At 41.9% G+C, this 22,635-nt stretch overlaps 1 protein-coding gene across 5 annotated transcripts in view; it reads left to right on the forward strand.

Moving 5' to 3' along the window:
- The window catches only part of SRGAP2 (SLIT-ROBO Rho GTPase activating protein 2), a 204,421-nt gene that overhangs the window by 167,113 nt on the left and 14,673 nt on the right, over nucleotides 1-22,635 (forward strand). For all 5 annotated transcript variants that reach the window (XM_053393341.1, XM_053393343.1, XM_053393345.1 and 2 more), the window contains 5 exons: nucleotides 2,947-3,007; nucleotides 9,158-9,235; nucleotides 10,912-11,046; nucleotides 13,108-13,213; nucleotides 16,818-17,042. In XM_053393341.1, coding sequence (XP_053249316.1) covers nucleotides 2,947-3,007; nucleotides 9,158-9,235; nucleotides 10,912-11,046; nucleotides 13,108-13,213; nucleotides 16,818-17,042 — 605 coding nt within the window. The remainder of the gene's footprint in view (nucleotides 1-2,946; nucleotides 3,008-9,157; nucleotides 9,236-10,911; nucleotides 11,047-13,107; nucleotides 13,214-16,817; nucleotides 17,043-22,635) is intronic.

Genomic DNA, 22,635 nt, shown 5'->3' on the forward strand with positions numbered 1-22,635 from the left:
GCCACCAATATTTCATAGCAGGGGAAATGATGGGACCAACCCAAATTACCTTGGCCAAATCAAGACAGCCGGCAAGTGCAGTCCTCAAAGGAGGGAATGCATAATCTCCTCCTTACCCAAAAGAATCTGCATAATGGATTGTTGTTTCAAGGAAAAAACCTAAACCAATATTAGTTTTGTGTTTGATAAATCACTAAGCTTATGAAGCTCCAAATGAACACTTCTCTATTCAGAGACGCCTCAGACCTAGTCATTACTAGCAGCCACACTGAACCCTTTTGGGGAGTGATTATGTCCACAGTATACAACAGCAAGCTGCTTCAATCTGACATAGAAGGGCCTCCAAACCTCAAGCCTATACTTGATGGAGAATATTTAATTGTCTTCATCTCTTGCTTTTTCCTCTTCTCCCTCCTTTTTCTCTAGATGATATTATGTCTTGTAGATTTGCTGAGCTGAATGCTAGGGGAAGATAGATCTTAGTAAGAGACTCCGCTCTGATCTATTTGCTTGGGAGGGAGGGAGGAACAGAGACTGCGTAAGACAGGCATGTCCAAAGTCCGTCTGGGGGGCCTAATGCGGCTCACTGGCCAGTTTAATCTGGCCCCTGTGGCAGTTTATTTTCTGGTAAAATCCTTTAAAAAGCTCAACAACTTTGGGGTAAAATTGTTTAAAAAAGGTCAGCAACTTTGGTCGGCCCTCACACATGTTCACGTCATCAAATCTGGCCTCTCTTTGAAAAAAGTTTGGACACCCCTGGTGCCATAAGCCAACACTCTGGCTCCAAAGCAGTGTAAGCAAAGCAAAGCAATTGCTTTTGAATTGTCCAGGGGAAGCTCTGGAGTGGGCAGGTCATCTTAAGACAATGTATTCAGATAACTGAGTGCATAGTCAGTGAGTCAATAGACAGGGCTGCTCTGTGGTCCTAAGCTGTTGCACGTGACATTGGAACTCCAGGGACACAGAGAGGGAGAGGGGCCTTGGCAGGCTAAAGGGTCCTGGACAAGAGCATCTCTTGATGATATTTTAGTATACTTTGTTGTAGGCTTACCATTTATCCTTTACTCACTTGGATGTAACACAGCAGTGTGAACTGTTTCATAGAGATGAAAACTTTCATGCCCTCCCCCCCTTTGTGTGTGTGTTCTCTCCCCTTATCCTCTACTGTCTGGGGCCTCTGAGTTTGAAGCTATTGCCCTCTAATGGCTCTAGCCAGTATAAGCAGTGTATCATAATTCTCCTATATACTCACATTTATGCTACTCAGCTTATTGCTTCTGTCTACTGTAATTTTTTACTAGGGCTGCTCATCTTGCCTTCCTCTTCTGCTTTGCTAGATGGGATTTTGTTAAATGTGCACATGTGCTCCACTAATAAGAGAAAATCCAATATCTATTTTTTTGTCCCTGGTGGATGATTTACAGCATTGTAACTTGGGCACAATAATAAAGAAGCTAGGTCATATTGCCATGGGACAGGGAGGACCTGATATCTTTTTCTAGGCCAGTTTTGATTTGAGGCTTCACTTGTTCTTGTAGTACTTGGTTTTTTAAATTGTTAATAACTTGAAGCATACAGGAATTTTAAGTTAATTTGTCCACAAAGTAGTCTGTTTCTATTTGAAGTCAATTCTATATCAGGATAACCAGCTCCATGTGTCTATTACTGATGATACCTTTGCCACTGAAGAAATTAAAGACAAAATATTTTGGCATAACGTATTCCAAATAAGATATGTAAAAATTCCAATAAGCTTTTTCTCATTGTAAATCCAATTCCTTGTTGCATGCAAATGTTTGCTTTTATTCTCCTGTACCATGAAGCCTTTTTCTTCTTTTTTTGGAGTAGAATGAAAGGATTTGTAAGGCCTTTGATTTTATTTATTTTTGTTTACATAACACACATGGTTGGGAAATGGCGGAAAGGCTTGCCGTGATTTGTATACTTGCCTCACCCTTCCAAGCTATACAAATTAGAGGCTCTTTTATTTTCTAAGTGCCCTTATTTGGGGGTGGGGGGGTTGTTTCCTGCCATCTACGTGTTCTTCTCTTGGAAAGCTCAGTCTTTGAATGCCTGAACACTTAATTTCTGGAGGCTGTGTTGTTTTGTTTACGCACTTGAAAAAAACTCTGTAGAACTTCTAAGGTCTCTCATAGGATTCACCAGTGTTTGTTTTCTGTCAAGTCACACCAAACGCTGCAAATCTCCCTTTGCGGGTGGAGGAACAGCTTGGGCTAGACACAGGAGCGCTTTGTCACACCCTACCTTTCTCTGCTCTGCTCAGCATCCCTCCACCCCATAGCGAGCCCCCCCTTCTGCCTGCTGAAGGAAAGCTTCAAAATGGAGCATTCTGGGGGAGGAGGAATAGCTGAGCCAGCCTGGCACCCCCTAGATGCCCACCCAGCCCCACTGCCACTGCAGCACTGTGGGGCCTGATTGGAGCCCATTCAAAGGTTGGTGCAGAGATTTCCATTGCTGCCCTCCTGCCCCCTTCCACATACACACGGTCCTGCCTAGCCATGCTGGGGCTTGCAGACTAAGGTACTATAATGAAAAGATAGCTGAAACAGCAGGGAATTGTCACCTTCAATATAACCACAACACTGAATAATGGCAGTAATCCCTGTTTAAGCGTTCTCTATGAGGGGGAATAAATTCCAACTCCAGGTTTAACCTAGACTTTCTTTCAGAGAAAGAGAGAGCGCGAGAGACTGAGTGTGTTCTGGCAGTTAAAATACAGAAAATCCAATAGCTATTAATGACTCCCTCCAGTGTGTGGATACACAAAGAAAGCATATATTGCACAGTGTCTGCTGTGTAGGAATTTTGTGATGGGAAGTATCCCTCCATCTGTAGCCTTTTCATTTCAGAACTGTATCGTTTTTTTAAAGCTGCACTATCATTTTAATATTCTTTTCATCGCATATTTCTCCTTTTGTTGTTCAGGATTCCAGCCAAGCGATTCCCCTGGTGGTGGAGAGCTGCATACGATTCATTAGCAGACATGGTGAGTTTGGAGATAGTCAAGCTAAAGTATAGTTTGTTCTGCACAGTATTCAAGTAGCCCGTAGAAGCACAGTCAGGACTGTGATCTGAAAACACAGGGGGCAGCTAAAGCTGGTCTAAGTCTTGTTTGGTCCTAGATGAGAGACCTCCAGTCAACCCTGTGGACATTGCCTTGAGTTTCCTCTTGGAAAGAGCAGGAAATATAAGTGAAATAAAAGGCAGGACAGAATAAAAATGCATAAGTAGAGCACAGTTTGTGATTGTAGGACTGCCTTTTAGTGTGTGCGTGTGTGATATTTCTTTCTTAAGTTACTAGAAAATGCCCTGGACATTTTGAATTAAAGTATAGAAATGTTTTAAATAAATCTGTAAAGTTTGCATACGGTGATTTTTCTACTCATGCTAACTGCATTCTTACTTAATAAATTTAATCAATAACTTAATACATTTGTATTAATAAATTTACATAAGTATTTAATAAATAGGTAATAATATTTTATGGAGCCATTCTGTTTTCTGAACTGTGACACAGCAGCCAAAGGTATACACACATATTATATGTATAGTCCTTCTGGATTTCTGATACGTGATTCTTTTTCTTCCCGTTCTCTCTCTCTTAGCATTAAGGTTTTGCATCTTTATTCCTTTCAAATCGATCTTTTCCTTCACCTTATGAGTTCTGAGATTTCAGCAGGCACATCCTGCATATTGCTGAACTTTTAGTCAGAGTGGAATGGCGGCCCTTGCTCTATCAGAAGGCTATTTTGTCTATTTGGGGTTGTTTTGTCATAGTTCTGCCAAGTCTTCCTCCTGCCTGCAGCCCTTCATGTCACTTCTAACTCTGTTCCAGAAAGGTTTTCCCAACCCTCTGGAACAGAATTTGGGTGCACATAGTGGGAAGCCCTCTCTCACATTGTGGAGATGGAAGCCTTCATTGGATCAAGAAACATGTGTCAGGAGGATGCTACTCTAGTATTTATCATTTATCCATTTATTTATGTTCTTCCATTTGTATTATGCCTTTTTTCCACCATGAGACCCAAGATTTGTGTGGTTACTCATCCAATCACTGAGCCAGACATGCTTAATCTCAGCAAGATTATTTGTTCAAAAATCATAATTATCACAATTTAAAAGATTTATGAAATAAACACTGTTCCACAGGAAATAAGGTATACTCTGACATAATTAATTTATCTTTGGCTATATGATATGTTAAAATAAATGGCTCTAGATCAAAGCTTTGGATGTTGCTGGTTCCCCACCCCACCCCTATCTTCTTCTAGCGAACACAAACATACTTTATGTGTAAGAGACATTTTGTTATCTGATGACAAATAGCAGATTTTCTCCCAAGTCATTACAGGCTGCATTTCTGAAAATGATCTATGAAAGAAGTGTTCCTTAGGGAACATAGGGTCAGATCCAGTCTTTGCTCCATGAATGGAAATCCCCCACTGCTCATCAAAGGGCCCTTCTATTCAAAGAGCAAAGATTTTGGATCCAACCCATATATGGTAGAATAACATAATGCACTACAGTCTTCAAAAATTGCTCACCATATATATGCAAACAATTTATTAATAGAAGTTTTGACACATCTTTTCAGTTACGCTGCTGGTATTTTACTTACTTACTACCTACATTTCTATACTGCCCTTTATCTGAGAACCACAGGGCAGTTTACAATATAAAAACACAAAAATACATACCTTAGTAACAAACAGTACCCCCTTCACTGCCTCCCCAACACACACAGTTTAAAAGGCTACAGATTGTTTAATTGCCCAAAGGTCTGGGAGAACAGGAATGCTTTTGCCTGGCTCCTAAAGGTACCCAACGACAGTGCCAGACGAGGTTCCCTGGGTATAGTCTAGAAGCCTTCATTTGGGAGAGCTGGTTAAATAGGATGTCTGGGCATATTTTTAAGAAGTTGTACCACTTCTGCAGATGGCAAGGTAAAAATATATTCCATATCCAATTGAACATCCTGATGTTATCAAATTTGGGACCTGCTTCCTGTCCACATTAACAGTTAAATCTTTCAGTTCATCTGGAACTAACTTATAATTTAAAATAAACATTACATTTCACATCTGTTTCAGAATTTTAAATAAGTTTCAGATTTCTTGGCTCAGTTATTCTGGGTGCTTTTTTTTTGCAAGTTGCTCTAGTGGCAGGTCTTTTGTAACCCTTCTTCCTCTATGCAACATCAGCCAATATGATAGCAAGGTACGATGGGCTTAGATCTTTATAGTATAAAACTGTTCTTGGTTTTCATCATGGTTGTGGGTGTATAAGTTCCGTTCTGGTTGCTGTTGCCAACTCCTTCTTTTCCAATAGTCCCAGGTCACAGATTCAGTCGTTCTGACTCAAGGAACAAGGCAGTTGAGCAGCTCAGCAGCTGTATCCATGACTGAGCAGTCCTTTTTAGGATCCACTCTGCTCACCCCAAAAAGGGGGAGGGGCTAGAAAAGGTGCCCTAAACATAGTCTGCCTCCCTTTTTCCCTGACTGGATTACCGTGCCCAGTGGAGTCACCACCTAGCGGTCGTAAAAGACAATCGAACCTTGGAACATGGAATATTGTCGTCGTCAGATAACACAGACAGCGAACGTCTTGAACGCAGAACTGCCATCATTGCAAGAGAGCTGTGATGTTTCAACATCGATATTGCAGCGCTTCAAGAGACTCGAAGAGCAGGTGAGGGACAACTGAAGGAAGAAAAAGGAGGCTACACATTCTTCTGGAAAGGTCTATCTGAACAAGAACATCGAATACACGGGGTAGGCTTTGCTATCAAAAACGACCTTGTGAAGCTCCTGTCAGAAGTCCCTACCGGCATTAATGAGCAACTCTCAACCCTTCGAATAAAGCTCACCAAAAACCAACAGGCTACTATTATAAGCGCTTATGCACCAACACTGGATGCCGATGAAGACATTAAAGAAGAAAGTTACTCTCAGATTGATACCGTCCTATCAGAGACGCCTAAGGAAGATAAAATTATCCTCCTGGGTGATTTTAATGCAAGAGTTGGGCGAGATTACGGACTCATTGTTAAAACCGTGTTTATGGAAGACAATCTTACTCAGCTATGAGTGATTGCCAGAGAAGAAGGGTGTATAAATGGTCAAAGTGGCACCCACCAGATGGTGTTGAGACTAAGAGTCCTGTCAATTTGGCCCATGCTGGCTGGGGCTGATGGGAGTTGGAGTCCAGCAACATCTGGAAGGCATCAAGGCATCATAGAATCATAGAGTTGGAAGAGACCACAAGGGCCATCGAGTCCCTTGTGCCACACTGCCCCCCTGCCACACTGGTGTATAGTGTTGAAGGTCTTAAAGCAACAATTCTGAACAGCTTCTGGCCCATCCTTGCCCACCATGCCCCAAACTTCAACTTCCTAAGCTGTTTGTAGAACATAGGTTCTGGCCCCTTTGAAAAAGTAACATCAGGTATGGTATTAGCTGTCACCTCCAGATTTTCCACCCAAGATTCTCTCTCATTCAGTATGGATCTGAGTATTGAAAAGGTTTAATCGGATTTATAACAGTAATAATTCTCCATTTATAGTGATGAGAATTCTCCTTTCACATAAGCCTGTTCCCTGGATAACAATATTTGTAATTATACTATCCAACATTAAAATTAAGTACCATTTTAGTTATCCCGCCAGCTGTGTTCCAGGTGAGTCTATCTAGCTATCTTAAGCTCTTCTTCTTATTAGTTTTCTCTAGTCTCTCTTTTCTACTTCCTCAAGGGGATTTTCCCTGGAGGCTTATCTGGCCCAGGGATTGACATATGTAAGAATAGAAACATTTCTCTAGTGATTACACCGGGCAGTAAAATTATTCCTATACAGTTATGGGATTCATATATAAGAAAGCAAACTACTGATCTCCTTTGCTGTTTCCTTTTAGCATTGGTTTAAGTAATCTTTAAAGATTCGTCTACACTGGAGATAATATGAATTTCCTCTGCTGCTGTTATCATCCCCTTCTTGTTTTTGGTACTAAAATATTATGAAGCATCTGCACTTGATATGTGGTGAGGGATTATCCTTCCTAGTAGAGAGCCCCTTACCCTAACACCTTAGGACAACCATCACTATGATTTGCTTTTTTTCCATACTATGTAGCAACGTATTTTCTATAAACCATTTGATAGATTCCCCTAGAATTTCTGCCTTGACAATTGATCTTAATTAAATGACCTGAAGTGTGACCTTTGTCTAGAAAATCAGTCATCTTAATTGACTTGGCACTGTTGTTTCTCTATGCTTAGCCTTTTGTTTTTTAAGGCTCTGCATGGAAAGGCACAGGATTCTGATTCAGCACCACATTCCCACCAAGGTTTGTACTATGATTTACAGCTAATGGGTTGTCTGGGAGAGCTAAACCATGACCCCAGGTTCGGGCAATGTGCTAAGTCAAACCTTGGCTTAGCACAACACAGCAGCAGAATTGCCAGAGAGGAGCACAGCAGTCACAATCTCCTCTCCCGGAACCTGCACGTTTGCAGCTAAGCCATGATTTGGCTTAGTGTGATGTCCGAAGCAAGCTGCTGATTCAACAAAATCTTATCTTAATTTGATTTTCTAGTCTGAGTGAACCCCATTTGAAAAACTGCCATCTAACTCATCTTGCATTTTGAAAATTTATTGATGTTACCAAAAATCCTCTTTCAATGAAGGTAGTGTTAGTATATAGCACTTCTTGAACAATTGCTTAATTATTATTAATTTAGGAGACACATTACACAATCATTAAGATGCTGGTTGTCCAGTAAATGCAGAATTAGAGCAGGGGCAGGCAACTGGTCTGTAAAGCCTTCTGTAAAGCCCACCAGCCTTCTGCTGATTTTCTTGGCAGCAGCAACAGCTGCACCAAAGCAGAAGAAAGTCAACCGCCCAGTTTCCTTTGTTGCGCCAATGTTCCATTGTCTTTTATAACAGCCTGGCTGCGGTGGTGTTGGCAGCAATGAAGAAAACCCAAACAAACCACCCAGTGTTCTCTCTTCTGTGATTTCTGTTGGTCTCAGGAACACTCAGTCATCATTGGAGGAGCATCGCCGGCACTGGACAAGATTGCAAGTGATCCTCCTCCCATCTCAGCCTTTTGAAGCATCAGAGAAAAGCTGCAGGCTTTTGCCTCCAGCATCTTCTGACTCCTCCAAGCAGGCAGGAGGTGGATTCCTGACAGGAAGGAAGAAGTCAATGCCAAGTTGGAGAAAGGCCCTAAGGGGGCAGAGTAGGGCTGGGGCTGGTGACCGATGTTCTTTTGGGGCTTGCTTATTTAGAATCTGTTGGCAAAGCTCCATCCCATTGCAGCCAAGTGATGGTGCGCAAGCGGGACACACTCGGGAAAGACATACGCATGATCACTTGCTCCCTTTCTCCCCAGGCCTAATCTTTCACAGAATCGCCTCTCATATGCTTGAAAATGATAAAGTAAATGCCTTAGTACACTCTAAAGTACAGTGATGACTTCAAACTTCTGGGAGCGGGGAATGTCCCATGAAGGCACCACCATCTATAAGAGTCAAACATGTTATTTGTCGTCCTGGATGCTATGAAAGTAGTTCCTTGGAATTGCCTCTAATAGAGCACAATCTGTGTGCAAATGTGCGCCATCTGTTTCTCTTCCAGGCCAAGATAAGTTTAGCAAGCCTTGATGTCATTCCTCGCCTCCTTCCTTTCTCTCTCTCTAGAATCTTTCTCATTCCAGAATTGCTACCCTAAGAGCCCCGCTGTTCTAGGAACCACGGATGCTTCCTCAGTGCTGTGTGTCTTTTAGAAGCCATTAAAATCAGTCTTATTGGCTTCCTGAATGCTAAAGTGAATTTTAAAAAATTAAACGAATACTTTTTAACAACTTATGAATTGTGCCAACTTATTGCTGTGGATTTAATTACACCAGTGCTGGTGTGCCACTTTTAATTAATTTTAGCTGTCAAACAAGTTGGATTAACGGTCGGGTAATGATATGTCATCTCGATTTGGATTAGCGTGTTCTTATATCATCATGTTGTTGAATTTGACAGATAACTGGATTTCAGCGACTGAAGGAAGGATTGTAAGAATGTTGTAAGACTGTTCTTCTTCCTTAGGTATTTTTGTTTTCATAGATTTCTCTTGTTTTCTTTGCAGGGCTGCAGCATGAAGGGATATTCAGGGTGTCAGGATCTCAGGTTGAGGTGAATGATATAAAAAATGCATTTGAGAGAGGTAAGAGTAGTTGGGTTTTTTGTATTGCACAATTCTCTGCAATGTGTCTTCATGCTTCTGGGTTATTAGTTTAAGCGAGTTGAGACTGAAGTCATAAATGAAGACTTCAAAGGTCTGCCCAGTCTTAGGCAATTCCCACTTCCCCCAGTGGTTCCCACACACTGCATCTCAAATTGTTTAAGTAGACCCCCAACACGCTGAAGAGTTTGGGAGGGCACAGGTGGCTGCAAGGGGAAGCAGAAAACAGAGCCTTTAGTTGTCCTTAGTTACCTTAGAATCATATATACAATACCTTACGCCCATTATCACTAAAACAGAGTGGTGCTTTCAAGTCACCATTCTCTTCTTTCCAAAACATGGCACCTGTATTCTCCAGTCAGCTTGGAAGGCTGGTCTTAATATCACACAATATTTTACATTCAAATTATCTGCCTATTAAAAGCAGAGCAGCATGTCCAACCCATGTCAAAGGGCCTCTAGCTAACAGTGCGTATGTGTGTAACTTTATCAGTCATGAGGTTATGGAGATTGCTGTGGATTTGTCGTTTGCCCGAGAATAAGAGATGATCTATAAGGGTTCGTGGAATTCTGTTTTGTGGTGGGCGGATGTCAGATGCAAAAGGTCACACTTTATGGAGCATTTATGGAAGGCTGCTTAGAGAAAATAGATAACTGTTTTAGTATCTTTGCATGCATAACATTGATTTTTTCCCATTTCATCGCTCATGGCCTCAAATCCAGTGAGGTACTAAACTAATGAAGTTAACCTTAATGTATGTGAGTTTATTACTTCATCAAGAGCCCTTGGTGACAGTTAATATTGGGGATAATGCTCTAATTCATAGTTGCCTATTTATTATACTCTGTGGTGTTAAGATAATAGCTGTTCCTTGACTATTTCTCTCGTAATGGATATCTCTGTGAGAGCAAGAGAGAAGGCTTGCCCCATCATCAAATCTGATTATGTCCAACAGCAAGTTCTCCTTTGGGACTTTCTGCTTCGGTGCAAATCTTTCCTTTGTCTTTGGCCAAAACCAAACCTATAAACTCCAGTAGATTAAGAGTCACACCAGAGACCTGTGTGCTCGTGCACTTCATTAGCTTTGCTAGTCTAGCACCACCTGCCTTTGAAGCTGAGCAGGCTGGTGATCAAGCTTTCCATCAGTTGCATGTAAGACTCTACTGGAAGCACAGCAACTCAGCTCTGCTGAAAGACGGAAGGGCCTACATGTTGCAACTTAGAATCATAGAACTGTGGAGTTGGAAGGGACCCTGAGGGTCATCTAGTCCAACCCCCTGCAATGCAGGAATATGCAGCTATTGCATACGGGGATCAAACCTGCAACCTTGGTGTTATCTGCACCATGCTATCTCCTGTTGCCCCATGTACATATGTTAACCTTTTGTTGACTGTCTTTGGATAGCAGTTGGAGCTGCTGAGAGGTGTTGCTTACCCAATGTACTTACATAGAATCTTTTGTTGGATACCTATTTGGGGGGGGAGGGGAGGGGTGTTTGAAATCATTATAGGTTACATATTATGAGCCACTTGGGCTCCTGCCTGTTATTTCTCCTTCTGTGAGGTTCAAGCTTCTGATAGATTACTACTTATTTTATTTTGTTAATATGCACCTTTTCTGTTTGTTCTCTTGTCATTCTTGTTTTGTGGTAACCAGGGGAGGATCCACTGGCTGGAGATCAAAATGACCATGATATGGACTCAATAGCAGGTGTACTAAAGCTCTACTTTCGTGGGCTAGAGCATCCCCTCTTCCCCAAGGAAATCTTTCATGACCTGATTGCCTGTGTCAGTAAGTAGCACAAGGATGAAATGAGTCAGTTGAAGATAAGGCATGCAAAGAAACACAACACAAGGAGATAGCTGCCCCTGTCGAGTGACAGAATGAGTAGCAAACCACAAAGGTGTAAAAATACTTAACGTAGAAGGTAACACATATTCTAATGTGCGTTGAAGCGGAAATGTTTTTCTTCAGGAGATATGTTAAAATGACAACTTTAATGCATGAAAACAATAATCAAAATGTTAATGCCATTCACCGATGCAAAATCTAACCCCAACAAAAATTGAACATGCTCTTCTTCAGACAGAATTCTTAATATATCTGGCACAAAGCACATTTTCTATAATACATATAATAAAGATTCTTGCACCTTCTGACATTTTTCTCTCTGTGCCCTCCACCCCCATAAAAGTCAGTTAATGATAACATCTTACATAGTTCAGCCTTTTTTATATATCTGTGGGAACTTGCTCATTATCCATCCTCTGTGTCTACACAATCTCCCCTCTTTACACCCCCCCAGCACTTGTAAGACTTCAGCTATCTCTCTAAAACCATGCTGCTGGCTTCTTAGAACATTCCCTGATACTTTGATAGTATCTCAAGGAAAATGAGCAAGAAACCGGAATTGTACAAGGTTGTATTAGAACCTACTATAATTTGATGCCCCAGTTTGTTGCTGAGGTGGCAACATTAAACGCAGAACAAGAGTTAGAAAGAGGACCTCTTTCTGTTTGCTTCTCATTAGCCAAGGCCTGTTGACAGTTAAGTCATCAATATGTGTATTGTATTCATTCATTTAAAATGTTTTCTATATTGCCTTTCAGCCCAGAATTCCATAGCAATTAACAGATTAGAACTACTAATGAAACATCAGGGAAATACTATGTTAAAGAGAAACTGACCGACAAGCAGTACAGGAAGTCTCCTAGTTGACTCACCCTTAAAAAAAGAAAGAAAAGGCGGGGGAGAGAGAACTTGCTGTCTATACTGTTTGAAGACACAGTAGTTGCAATGTGTCTTGGGCTGTATGTATATTTAGAAACCCAGCAGCTGTGTCTTTTTTTGGCTGGGTACCTTCCATAACCATAAGAGTCAATTCCTTATGGTGTTTCTGTACAGAACATAGAAAATGACTTTCAACTAGTTAAGCTGTTAACGTACAACTTTATCATTTCAAGGGTGCTTTTTAATGTTCTTATGACTTCAAGTTTGCAATGAACTCCCCCTGACTCATTCAGAGAGCAAACAATGAATCCATTGTCCGAGTGTAAGAATGTCAGTGATGGAAGCAGCCTTTGAAGTAGCATGTAGGAGAGCTCCTTTTAAAAGGATCTGTGGTTTCATTCTCCCTGCAAATTAGTCTACACAGTTTTACTCCTGTTAGATGAAAAGAGCAGTCTGTTGCCAAATAATTCTGGACTTCCAGAGCCAAGGATATATGCTGCCCACTTTTTTCCCATTAGACTGCTGCAGACAGAGCTCTTTACCTCACCCTCCAGTTATGTTAATCTATCTGTGGAATACTGTGCCAAAGGTTTTGCTTAAGACACCCACCTTACAGAGCTAACTTTAATGGGCTATTGTGTTGTGGCTTGTGCAACATACAACACTCAATTCACCCGCACTGCATGGACCTTGAAGATAAATTTCTCATCTGCTTTGAAGGACCTTTTTCATAACAGATAGGAAATCATGCCTCTGTCATCTTCTGTGCAGGGCTTCATGAATGTTTTCAAGAACTGCTCAGACACTTTCCTTCCAAGTTGCTTTTGTTGCCTTTTCCCCCCATCCCACCCCCAATTACGGGTCATTTCACAAATGACACTGAAGTCACATTTCTGTTTTACTTCATGTGTCATCTTGAGGGGCTGCAGGTGGCAGTAAGTTCTCACTTCCCATGTGATAAAATAGACTTTGGCGCAGTCTTCATGCATTCGATTTTTCCTGCACCCGTATAAATATGAAACAGTACTCAAAAGTAGCAATGTAAAGTTTCCATAGATATTGCAATGCCACTTATTGTGTGATTAAACAGCAGCTGCTGCTCTTTTTTCTCCTTCCTCCCAGCAATGGACAATCTGCAGGAGAGAGCTCTACACATCCGGAAAGTCCTCTTGACTTTGCCTAAAACCACTTTGATTGTAATGAGATACCTCTTTGCATTCCTCAATCAGTAAGTATTCCTCAAGCACAACAGATAGGTCTGTAATGTTGGTTTGCCAAGTAAGAATCATAGAGTTGATGGGCCTTGCTTGGTTCAAGGAGTCCAGAAGCCTCAAGAGATGACTCTCCACCCTTTGTGTGAAGGCTTCCATGAGACCTGCAAGAAAGAGGCTCTCCCAATCATTCAGATTGTGCACAAAACTGAGTTCCTGATCACTTAAGTGTAAAGCATTTGTTTCTTTTTAGTTGGAGCCTGTGCTTGAGCTCATCTCTGAATATCACTTGTATTTTTACTGCCAACCTGTGGGCTTTTTTTCTTGTTCAGGTAGCATTCTGTTGGCAAAAATCTCCATGACCAGTATTGCTGTTCCCTGTTTCTAAGTGGAAATCTTGCTAAAAGAGCTACCTTTTAAGGACAGCCATCGTTTCAGGGTACTGGAGAATTTTTGTTCGGATGAAATAAGGCCTGTCTTGAGACTTCCTGTAGTATTGCTCTGAAAAACAATGAGGTCTTGATTGCAGCCTGGAAAATTCAAAACCATATCCCCACAAAGTGTGTCATTGTCCTGCCACCCCTCCAGATAGTGTTAGATAGGAAAGACCCCACTTCCTGCAGCTCAGGAACAGAACTTTCCACAGCAGTGTTAGGAAATTCTTCCATGCCTTGGGATTCCCTTCCCTCAGATGCCGCTTCTAAGTCACTGAAGTGAATGGCTGCTTCCGCCCTTAATAGTGTCTCATTATTCAAAGAACTGGACTGGAAAACTGTGTTTGTTTCAAGAATTGTCCAGGCATCAAATAACCCTGTTTTGTGCTTAACCATTAACTTGGTGCCCTGAAATGCCCAAATCGATGCAATTTGCTTTTAAGATTTAATCACACAAACCTGACCGTTTAGAAAACTGCATTGCCACGGAGGACACTCACTCTTCTCACTTTACATTTTAATTTGGCAAATATATAGCTTTGGAGGGGTTCTAAACAGGGGACAATCCCAACATTGGAGGGAAGGAGTTTGGTTTTGAGAATTCCGTGTATGAACATGAGGGGCTAAAAAAGCAGGTGCCAGCCACTGGATGTTGCTAGCTAGCAGAGTTCATATTTTGTTCATATAGCAGAGTTCATATTTAGCTTGCCCTAAATATGATGCGGGATGCGGGTGGCGCTGTGGTGTAAACCACTGAGCCTTGGGCTTGCTGATTGGAAGGTCGGTGGTTTGAATCCCCACGACAGGGTGAGCTCCCGTTGTTCAGTCCCAGCTCCTGCCAACCTAGCAGTTCAAAAGCACATCAAAAAATGCAAGTAGATAAATAGGTACCGCCCCAGCGGGAAGGTAAACGGTGTTTCTGTGAGCTGCTCTGGTTTCGCCAGAAGCGGCTTAGTCATGCTCGCCACATGACCTGGAAAAACTGTGCGGACAAACGCCAGCTCCCTCGGGCTATAGAGCAAGATGAGCGCCGCAACCCCAGAGTCGTCTGCAACTGGACTTAACTGTCAGGGGTCCTTTACATTTTTTATCAGTAAGATATGTTGGAAGGAATGAAGTATGTGATAACATATCTGGTTAAAAATCAAGCTTTATTCTATAACTCTTTCCCCCACTTAAAACCTTATTTCCAGAAACTTAATTAAATGCTTGCAAAGGAAACTGAGACTCCAGCCTCCTTTGGGCATTTGCTTGAACATGTGACAGTTAAAATTGTGTAGAGGATGTAGTCATGCCTGCAAGCCCCATCCTTTGCCCCCCAGCCCTGCATGTGGATTCCTTTCCGGCCTTTGTGCATTGAGCACAGATGTCCATGTGGGATTTGGCTGATCATGCTTAGAAGCCTCTGCCCAGTGAAGAGCAGTAATAAGGCAGGGTTCCTTATCGTGACAAGGTTCCTATGCATGTTCAGCCAAACACACAAAGGTCTTGGAGAAGCCCGAGTTTTTGGGGATCTTAGTTTGCATACGTGTCCTGCACCGTTCTACACATTTTTTTAAGCCTCACATGTTCAGATGAATGCTTGTAAAAGAGTTTTGATGGGCCTTGGTGGAAAGAGAACTGCATACAGCTTTCATTGGACAAGGATAGTCTGGCTTCAGTGATCAATGCATTGGCAAGACTTGATTATTGTTATGTGCTCTATGTGAGGTTACTCTTGGGCCTAGTCCAGAGGCTCTAGCTGGTGAAAAATGCTGCAGCTAAATTGTCAATGGGGACAAACTATCACAAACACGTAATTTCAGTGCTCAGAAGTCTGCATTGGTTGCCCATACTCTACCAGGCCAAAAAATTATTTTTTTTAATTTTTATTAATTTACAAGGCCTTTAACAATCGGAGCCCAGGGTACCTCAAGAATTGCCTAATCTCTTTTGTCCCTGCCTGATCATTGTGGAGTCATGGCTCAGATGCCCAGCTCATATCCACCAGAAGCTATATTGTTTAGTATTGTAGGGACAGTTTCATGGAACTCCCTTGCAGGTGAGGTTAGGGAGGCCCTGCCTATTTTGTTGTTCCAGCAGCCATTTAAATTGAAGTTTAATTTTAACTGGTTTTTATTTTCCGTGTTGCATTCTTTGCAAACGACTCTTGCAGCTAAGCGGCATATAAATTGTTTAAATGACGTAAGTGTGGGGCAGAGAGGCCTTTTCTTTTGCCTTTTGGTGGGTTACAGGGGTTAAACAGCAGCACTTGAATTGCATGCTCTTGGCAGTGGCAAACATAATACCCCAGGCAGCCACAGTAAGGTGGGGTTCGTGAGATCCCCCAACCTTTCAAAGCAAAGTTGTCCCTCTGAGCCTTGTTTAACTTCAAACATTTTCACTGCGTTACACTGACAGATGCTCAAAATACCCATGACTGACATTCCATTTTGAATGTTGGCATGGCATTTTAGCATTCTCAGCAGTTCTTGGGCAGCTGAAAGAGAGATAAATGTTGGCTGTGAGGAAGGGTGCAAATGGAAAAAGCCAGAGGGGTGTGCTGGTTGCCAGGTTCTTTGCAGCCTTGTGCTGTGAACCATGCGGCACCGTGGCTCAGTCACACTTTCATCTGTTTCTTGGCTGGATAGGAGGTGTTGCTTCTGCAGCTGCTATCCAGGCAGGGTGCACTGAACGACATGCCAAGAAATAAATCCCTGGCAACAGCATTCAATCGGCACGGAGAATAAGCCTCCTTAAAAGGGAGCTAGATGATGATGACTCTTCCCAACACATGCACACACGCTTTTAACAAATGCCCTACGTGTTAATTGAAGGGATGTTCAGAAAATGGAAAAGAGGCTGGCTGCTTAATAAAGAAATCAATGCGCTAGTCAGCAGGGAAGTGCTCTGAATATGCATTCAGTGCAAATGATCAGAGAAGCACCATCTATGCAAACAAAACTGAATTTGATCCAAAGCGGTACAGCCAGAAAAACTCGCCGTTCTTTTGGTAAATACCATTACTGTTGAGGGTGGTGGCCCTTTTTTCCTAAGTAGCCTCAAGACATTCTTGCCACATGAGATCAAGTTTTAAAATCCGAGCAAGCAGAGCTAACCTCCCTCCATTTTAACAATTCGCTCTGTACTGTAGGTATCATTGCTCCTAATTCACCCTCTTCCTCTCATTCCTTCCTGTCTTCTGCAGTTTATCTCAGTTCAGTGAAGACAACATGATGGACCCCTACAATTTAGCCATCTGCTTTGGGCCCACGCTGATGTCAGTGCCTGAAGGCCACGATCAAGTCTCCTGCCAAGCCCATGTCAATGAGCTCATCAAAACTATAATCATACAACACGAGAATGTCTTCCCAGGACCAAGAGAGCTGGAGGGCCCTATATACACCAGGGGTGGAAGCACTGAGGATTACTGGTACGGTAGGAGATAATGGGTAACAAGTGAAGGGGGTATATAGCGCTAGATTGTAGTCTGACTAGTAAATTGCATATTTCGACAATGCTATCATTTCCCCGTTTCAAATGCTGGCCCCAGAACTTATCCCGATTGTGAGTCACATACTGAGCAGAGGCAAGATTGGTGAGGTTCACAGTCCTGAGTGCAACAGATTTTCCCCACCCTAAACCTGCAGGCCCCGAAGATTCAGAAAGCACATTGCATGACTGCACTTCATTATACCAAAGGATAATGCCCATGAAACTGTCCATAAGGGTGTTATGGTAATTACCGTAATCTGCTGGCGAAAGCTGCACAGCAGACACATAGTCTGAATTCATCGCTTGACATTCTTCTCATTTTTCCACATGTCTTGAGCGACTTTACTTCAGAGACAAGGTCAGTAGCAGCTGAACTTAGAAAGCTGCAGCATGGGTTAATTTCAGGGCAGCAGCAACAAGTGGGGGAAACTTGAAGCCTTCCTTTCTCTCCTGCCCAGTGCACAGGGGGCCTGGCTGCGCATTTAGTCTGAAGCCGACATCTGCAAACAATTCAGCCAGAGCAGCTCCTGTCATTAGATTGGTGGCGGGGGGGGGAGGGGGGAGTTGTAGTGGTGGAGCAGCTTGCCCCACTATTTTACCTGAAAAGAAGAATGTGAAAATAACCCGCTTGGTTGCATCTTCATCAGAACAACCCCTTTCCTCTCAGCTACTATGCACAGTGCAGACACTGAACCCCAGACTGCAAGGCCACACAGCACATTCTCGTACTGTATTCATACTTCCAAAAAGTGGAGCCTTTCTTTGCTTTTGTTTGCTACTGATCTTAGTTTTATTTTGTTTAGTTAAGCCCCTTTTGCTATTTAATCTTGGTCGCAAAATGACCACAATACTATATGAAAATAAGTGCCTCCATTAGTGCCTTTACTTAGAGTTTTCAAGATACCACACAGTGGTATTTGCAGCTGGGAAAGAGGTATAGAAACTAGTTTATTGGTATTTCAGCAGCTGGTGTTTAAAAGAGCATCAAAAATTATGGAAAATGTTCGAAGAAATCAAACTTGCCGCCTCTGGACAATGGGCTCTGAAGTGCCCAGCAGACCTTGGTGATGATAAAAAAAATTACTTGTGTTAAAAGACTTTGAGAAATTATACAACCTACAGTCATGGACAGTTGAAGATCCTTCTTGTACTGGAATGAAAGAATTTGCCAAGAAATCCTAAATGTTGTATCATGAATTTTATGGTTGTAACCTTCTTTCTGGACAGATATTATCTGTATCAATATTTCTATTTTATTTTTATGAAAATAAAAATTGTTATATAAAATAAATAATGATGGAAATATAATATGATAAGTATAATATACCTAACATTATGCACTTTGTATGGCTTGCAAACAAACTCCGTATGAAAGGCTGCCTCAGAAGCCATCTGGTTCCATTATTCTCCATGGATTAGGCCAGGTTTATGCCTTTCACTTAAGATTTTCACATTTCAGTCCTGAAGCAATTTGCAGTGGCTATGTCTCATTGCATCCTCTCTCCCTCCCCCCCCCCGCCCTCTTGTCACAATATGATTGCTGTCGCAAAACCATAAACAGTTCAAGGTGGGACGTGGGGCAATGAACAATATTTTAAGGAGAGTTTTAAACTTCCTGGATCAGAGAAAATAACAGATTCAAATAATGCAGGGAGCTCTCAATTTGAGTGTTTTCATCTTGTGGTAAAGAGAGTAAGGGACAGAGTATACAAGCCTGAGGTTTCCTTCTAATCTTTCTGTGCTCTCTCTCTCTCTCTCTCTCTCTGTGTGTGTGTGTGTGTGTGTGTGTGTGTGTGTGAAATGGTGGCAGAGCAAAGTATTGCCTGAAGAGGACCTCAGATGTGTAGCCTGCTGAACTAAAAAAAATAGCAGTGACCTTGCTATCTTGCCCACTTTTCCTTTTTAAAAGATTTGTATTAGTTTTCAAAAATATAAGCATGACATCAACAGAACAATTGATGTTTCCCCATTCCCACCCTCCTCCCCCCTTAACAGAAGACGAATGCATCGTCAGTGGGCGCCAATCATCAGGATGTTTATTTGAATGTTTTAGAAAAATGCATTATTCAGGACATGTACCCTCTTAGTATCTCAGATAAAGCAATTGTTCATACATTCTGTTTCCATTGTGTAACATGTATCTTGTTCAGTTTTCATTGAACATGTCTTTGGTTGCTGGGCAGATGCTCCTCATCCTTTTCAGTATGAATGCGAAGACTACCTTATACATTGCAGGTGTTCTGGGGTTTTCTTTCTTTCTCTTTTTGTTACTACATCTATTTGTCTTAAATGGACTTAAAGTGCCCATTTAATTTTCTACCATGAACTTACTTTCCATTCACTTCGGATGTCCATGTGCACCACAACCCCTGTGCCTGGTTCAACATTTTGGGGACAAACTGTAGTGAAAAGTTTTGATTTTGTGAAACATTGGGAAACAAATTGGCCTGCACACACCACAAGACCATTTATCCAACACAAGGTGATAGGAATCATTGTGTTTCTAGAAAAAGGACTAGATCGTGTGAGTTCACCAGACATTTCTTCCCTTGAAGGTAAAGGACTTCAGTTCATCATCTTATGTGCAGAGTAATTAAGCTGGGAGAAATACGACCTTTCCTTCATAAGTATCATAGAATTAAGTCATACTGTGTGGAGGGCTCTGAACCTCAGAACCGTACATGGCATAGGGATCCCCTAGCGGCTAAGCTAGTTCTCTCAACACATTGTAACAGTATTTCTCATCTTACATTTCTTCTAGTGTTCTGCCTCATTGTAGTACAGTACATAAATGGCCACATAAGAGTTAGAAAAACAGTATCTCTTTCAACCAAGGAAATTAATTCTGAATGAGAATTGAGCTTGTGGGTGGGGGCAGGAATGTCATGGGATCATATCTTTGCACTGTACATCAGTACATTTTTATAATAAGCTTCATTATCTCAAAATCTGGAATGTTCGCCATTGCCTTTAAATGTCTTACTCACCATGCTTTGATAAATATAGGAGGACTGCCTGTCATCTCCTAAGATGCAGATTCTGGATGCAGCTCAAAAGCTGGGGTTTCATATAGATTAACTGTAATGAGACGTTCCATTTTGTTAAACATGCATATGCATACACACACTTTTATTAAAAATGGCGGTCAGTTAATTCCTAAAAAAGATGATACAAAGCATTCCACTGTGAAGAAATCTGAGGATTTTAGAGAGACCAAAAATCAGTCTACAACTGTACACAAACAAGTAATTTTTATTTTTTTATTTTTTTATACCCCGCCCATCTGGCTGGGTTTCCCCAGCCACCCAGTTGATATTGGTATAATCATAGTAGGGCAAAATTGTGCCTTTTGATTAATACTGAAGTCTCTGTAAATGTTTGAATTGTCTTATCTATTTCCCACTTCTGATCTAGTAAGCTACAAGGCTAAATATAGTCTGCTGCAGGCGTCATGCTCACTCACAGAAGAATTCTGTGCCCACTAAGGTCCCCTTTCCCTCCCAGTTATTTTTAATGGATTTTTGGGTGTGGGTGGTTGTTCAGTTCAAAGTGTACCTTTTGGGGGGCTGGGAGGGGCGGTTGCTTGCTTTTTTGTCTACTTTATTGGGGTAAGGGCCCCTGTTTGGGGGTGGGTTCTGAACATCACCAGTTTTAATTCTGTGAATTGGTTATTTTGTGGCATCCACAACAGCTTCTTACATTTCCAGATCTACCCCAAAATGAGGGGTAGGGTTGCATAACAAAACCTATATTTTCTTCCAGATGTACTGTATGGGTACTTAGCATGTCAGACATCTACTTACTGGGGGGGGGAGAGAATGGGAGGCCAGTGGAGGCTGATCCATTAGGGTAAATGAGGCACTGCCCCACCAACTTCAGTCTGTGTTCAGCCAAATCCACCTCCCCCAGGGGATGGCCCTGGTCAATGATTTCTTCCTCCTTAGTCTCAGTTTTGCCTTTGTAGAACTAAGCAGGGAGGAGGAGGAGGACAAAACTAGAATTTGCTGTCTCTGCCTGGCATTGCCTCTGCCTCCACCTACCATTTGCCTCCCTATTTTCTACCCCACCACTCCCAACTGGCACCAGCCACCACTGTGGCTTCCTCTCTAGGCTCTGCACATGCCCCCACTCCCCTTATCTCGCTGCCTTGACCAAGGGATTTGGTGGAAAGCTAGATCCAGTTATGGAAGTGTATAGAAGCTGTCTAGTTCCTATTATATCCTGGTCTTCTCATTCAGGGGAACAAGGCTCTGTTACGCCCTATCTCTGGATGTGTCTGCATTGAGTGCACAGCACCTATGGCAGGCTAGATAAAAAATACACAGCATCTATTATTTTAGTGGTCTGATATGTTTTCACAACTTGTGCCAAGTGCCATCTGTATTTGGAAGAGCTTCTGAGGCTTAATGTTTGGGGCAGCTTGGGGAAATTTTAAAAAAGGAAAGAAAAATTGTGCAGGAGGGAGAAACTAAACAGTAGGAAAGCAACTAGTTTTTCCAGACAGAATCATAATGTGGAATTTATTGTTCTGTTTCTGCAAGCATTGAAGCTTGCTCCTCTCTTGACCATGTTCCCCCAGGCAATTTTGGATCACATAGTATGGGGAAGCCCTGTTGCATGAACAAAAGTCATTGAGTAGTGACTTCTGGGGCTGTTTAGGTGAATCCCACCCACAGAGTTGACAGGGGCTTCAAAGATCTTCTAGTCCAGACTCCTAACGATGCAAGAAATCTACTGCTACAGGATGACTGATGTCCTTTTGAGTTGGGGGATTGAAATTTGAACCAACATAACTAAAGTATTTACTTGTCTATCCTGAGCCTTGGGCCTGACGCAGAGCATATGGAACAAAACATGTTTATTTTGCTGGTTCAGTTCAGTTCAGTTTATGAACTGCCTGATAAAAATACTATCTAGGTGGCATACACAGTAAAATTGGGGGGGGGGGAGTAAAGAAACCACTCAATAAAGACATAAATCAGTAAAACTGACCCACATTGGTTTAAATCCAGTCACACAATTCAAGATAGACACAAAGCCACAAAATACAGCCCAGCTACAAAATCTAAAATCTGAACATAATGCCACTATTCGACAAATACTATAATAAAATGATAACAATAAATAATAAAGCCCCAGTGAACAAAAAAAAAGTCTTTCCCTGATGTCAAACCATTGTGAATTGCCCTGAGATCTACAGACTGAAGGCCATATACAAAATTAATTAATTAATAAGATCTTATAAAGTAGACAAAACTTTAGATAAGTCTTTCTAGCAAGAGCATTCCACGAACGGGAGGCCACTACTGAAAAGGCCATCTCCCTTGGAATTACCCTCCAAATTTCTTTCTGAGAGGGAACTTGAAGAAGGGACTCCACCGATGACCTCAGGGCCTGGGTAGGTACATATGGTAAGGAGCATTCCTTTAGGTATGGGGATCCCAAGCAGTGTAGGAGTTTGGAAGTCAAAGCTAGCACTTTGAATTGTTTGTAGAGAAGCCATTGTGAGACAGGCAAGGGGTACTTTAGTT

This window comes from Podarcis raffonei, chromosome 6 (genome assembly GCF_027172205.1).
Source record: "Podarcis raffonei isolate rPodRaf1 chromosome 6, rPodRaf1.pri, whole genome shotgun sequence".
Lineage (NCBI taxonomy): Eukaryota > Metazoa > Chordata > Lepidosauria > Squamata > Lacertidae > Podarcis > Podarcis raffonei.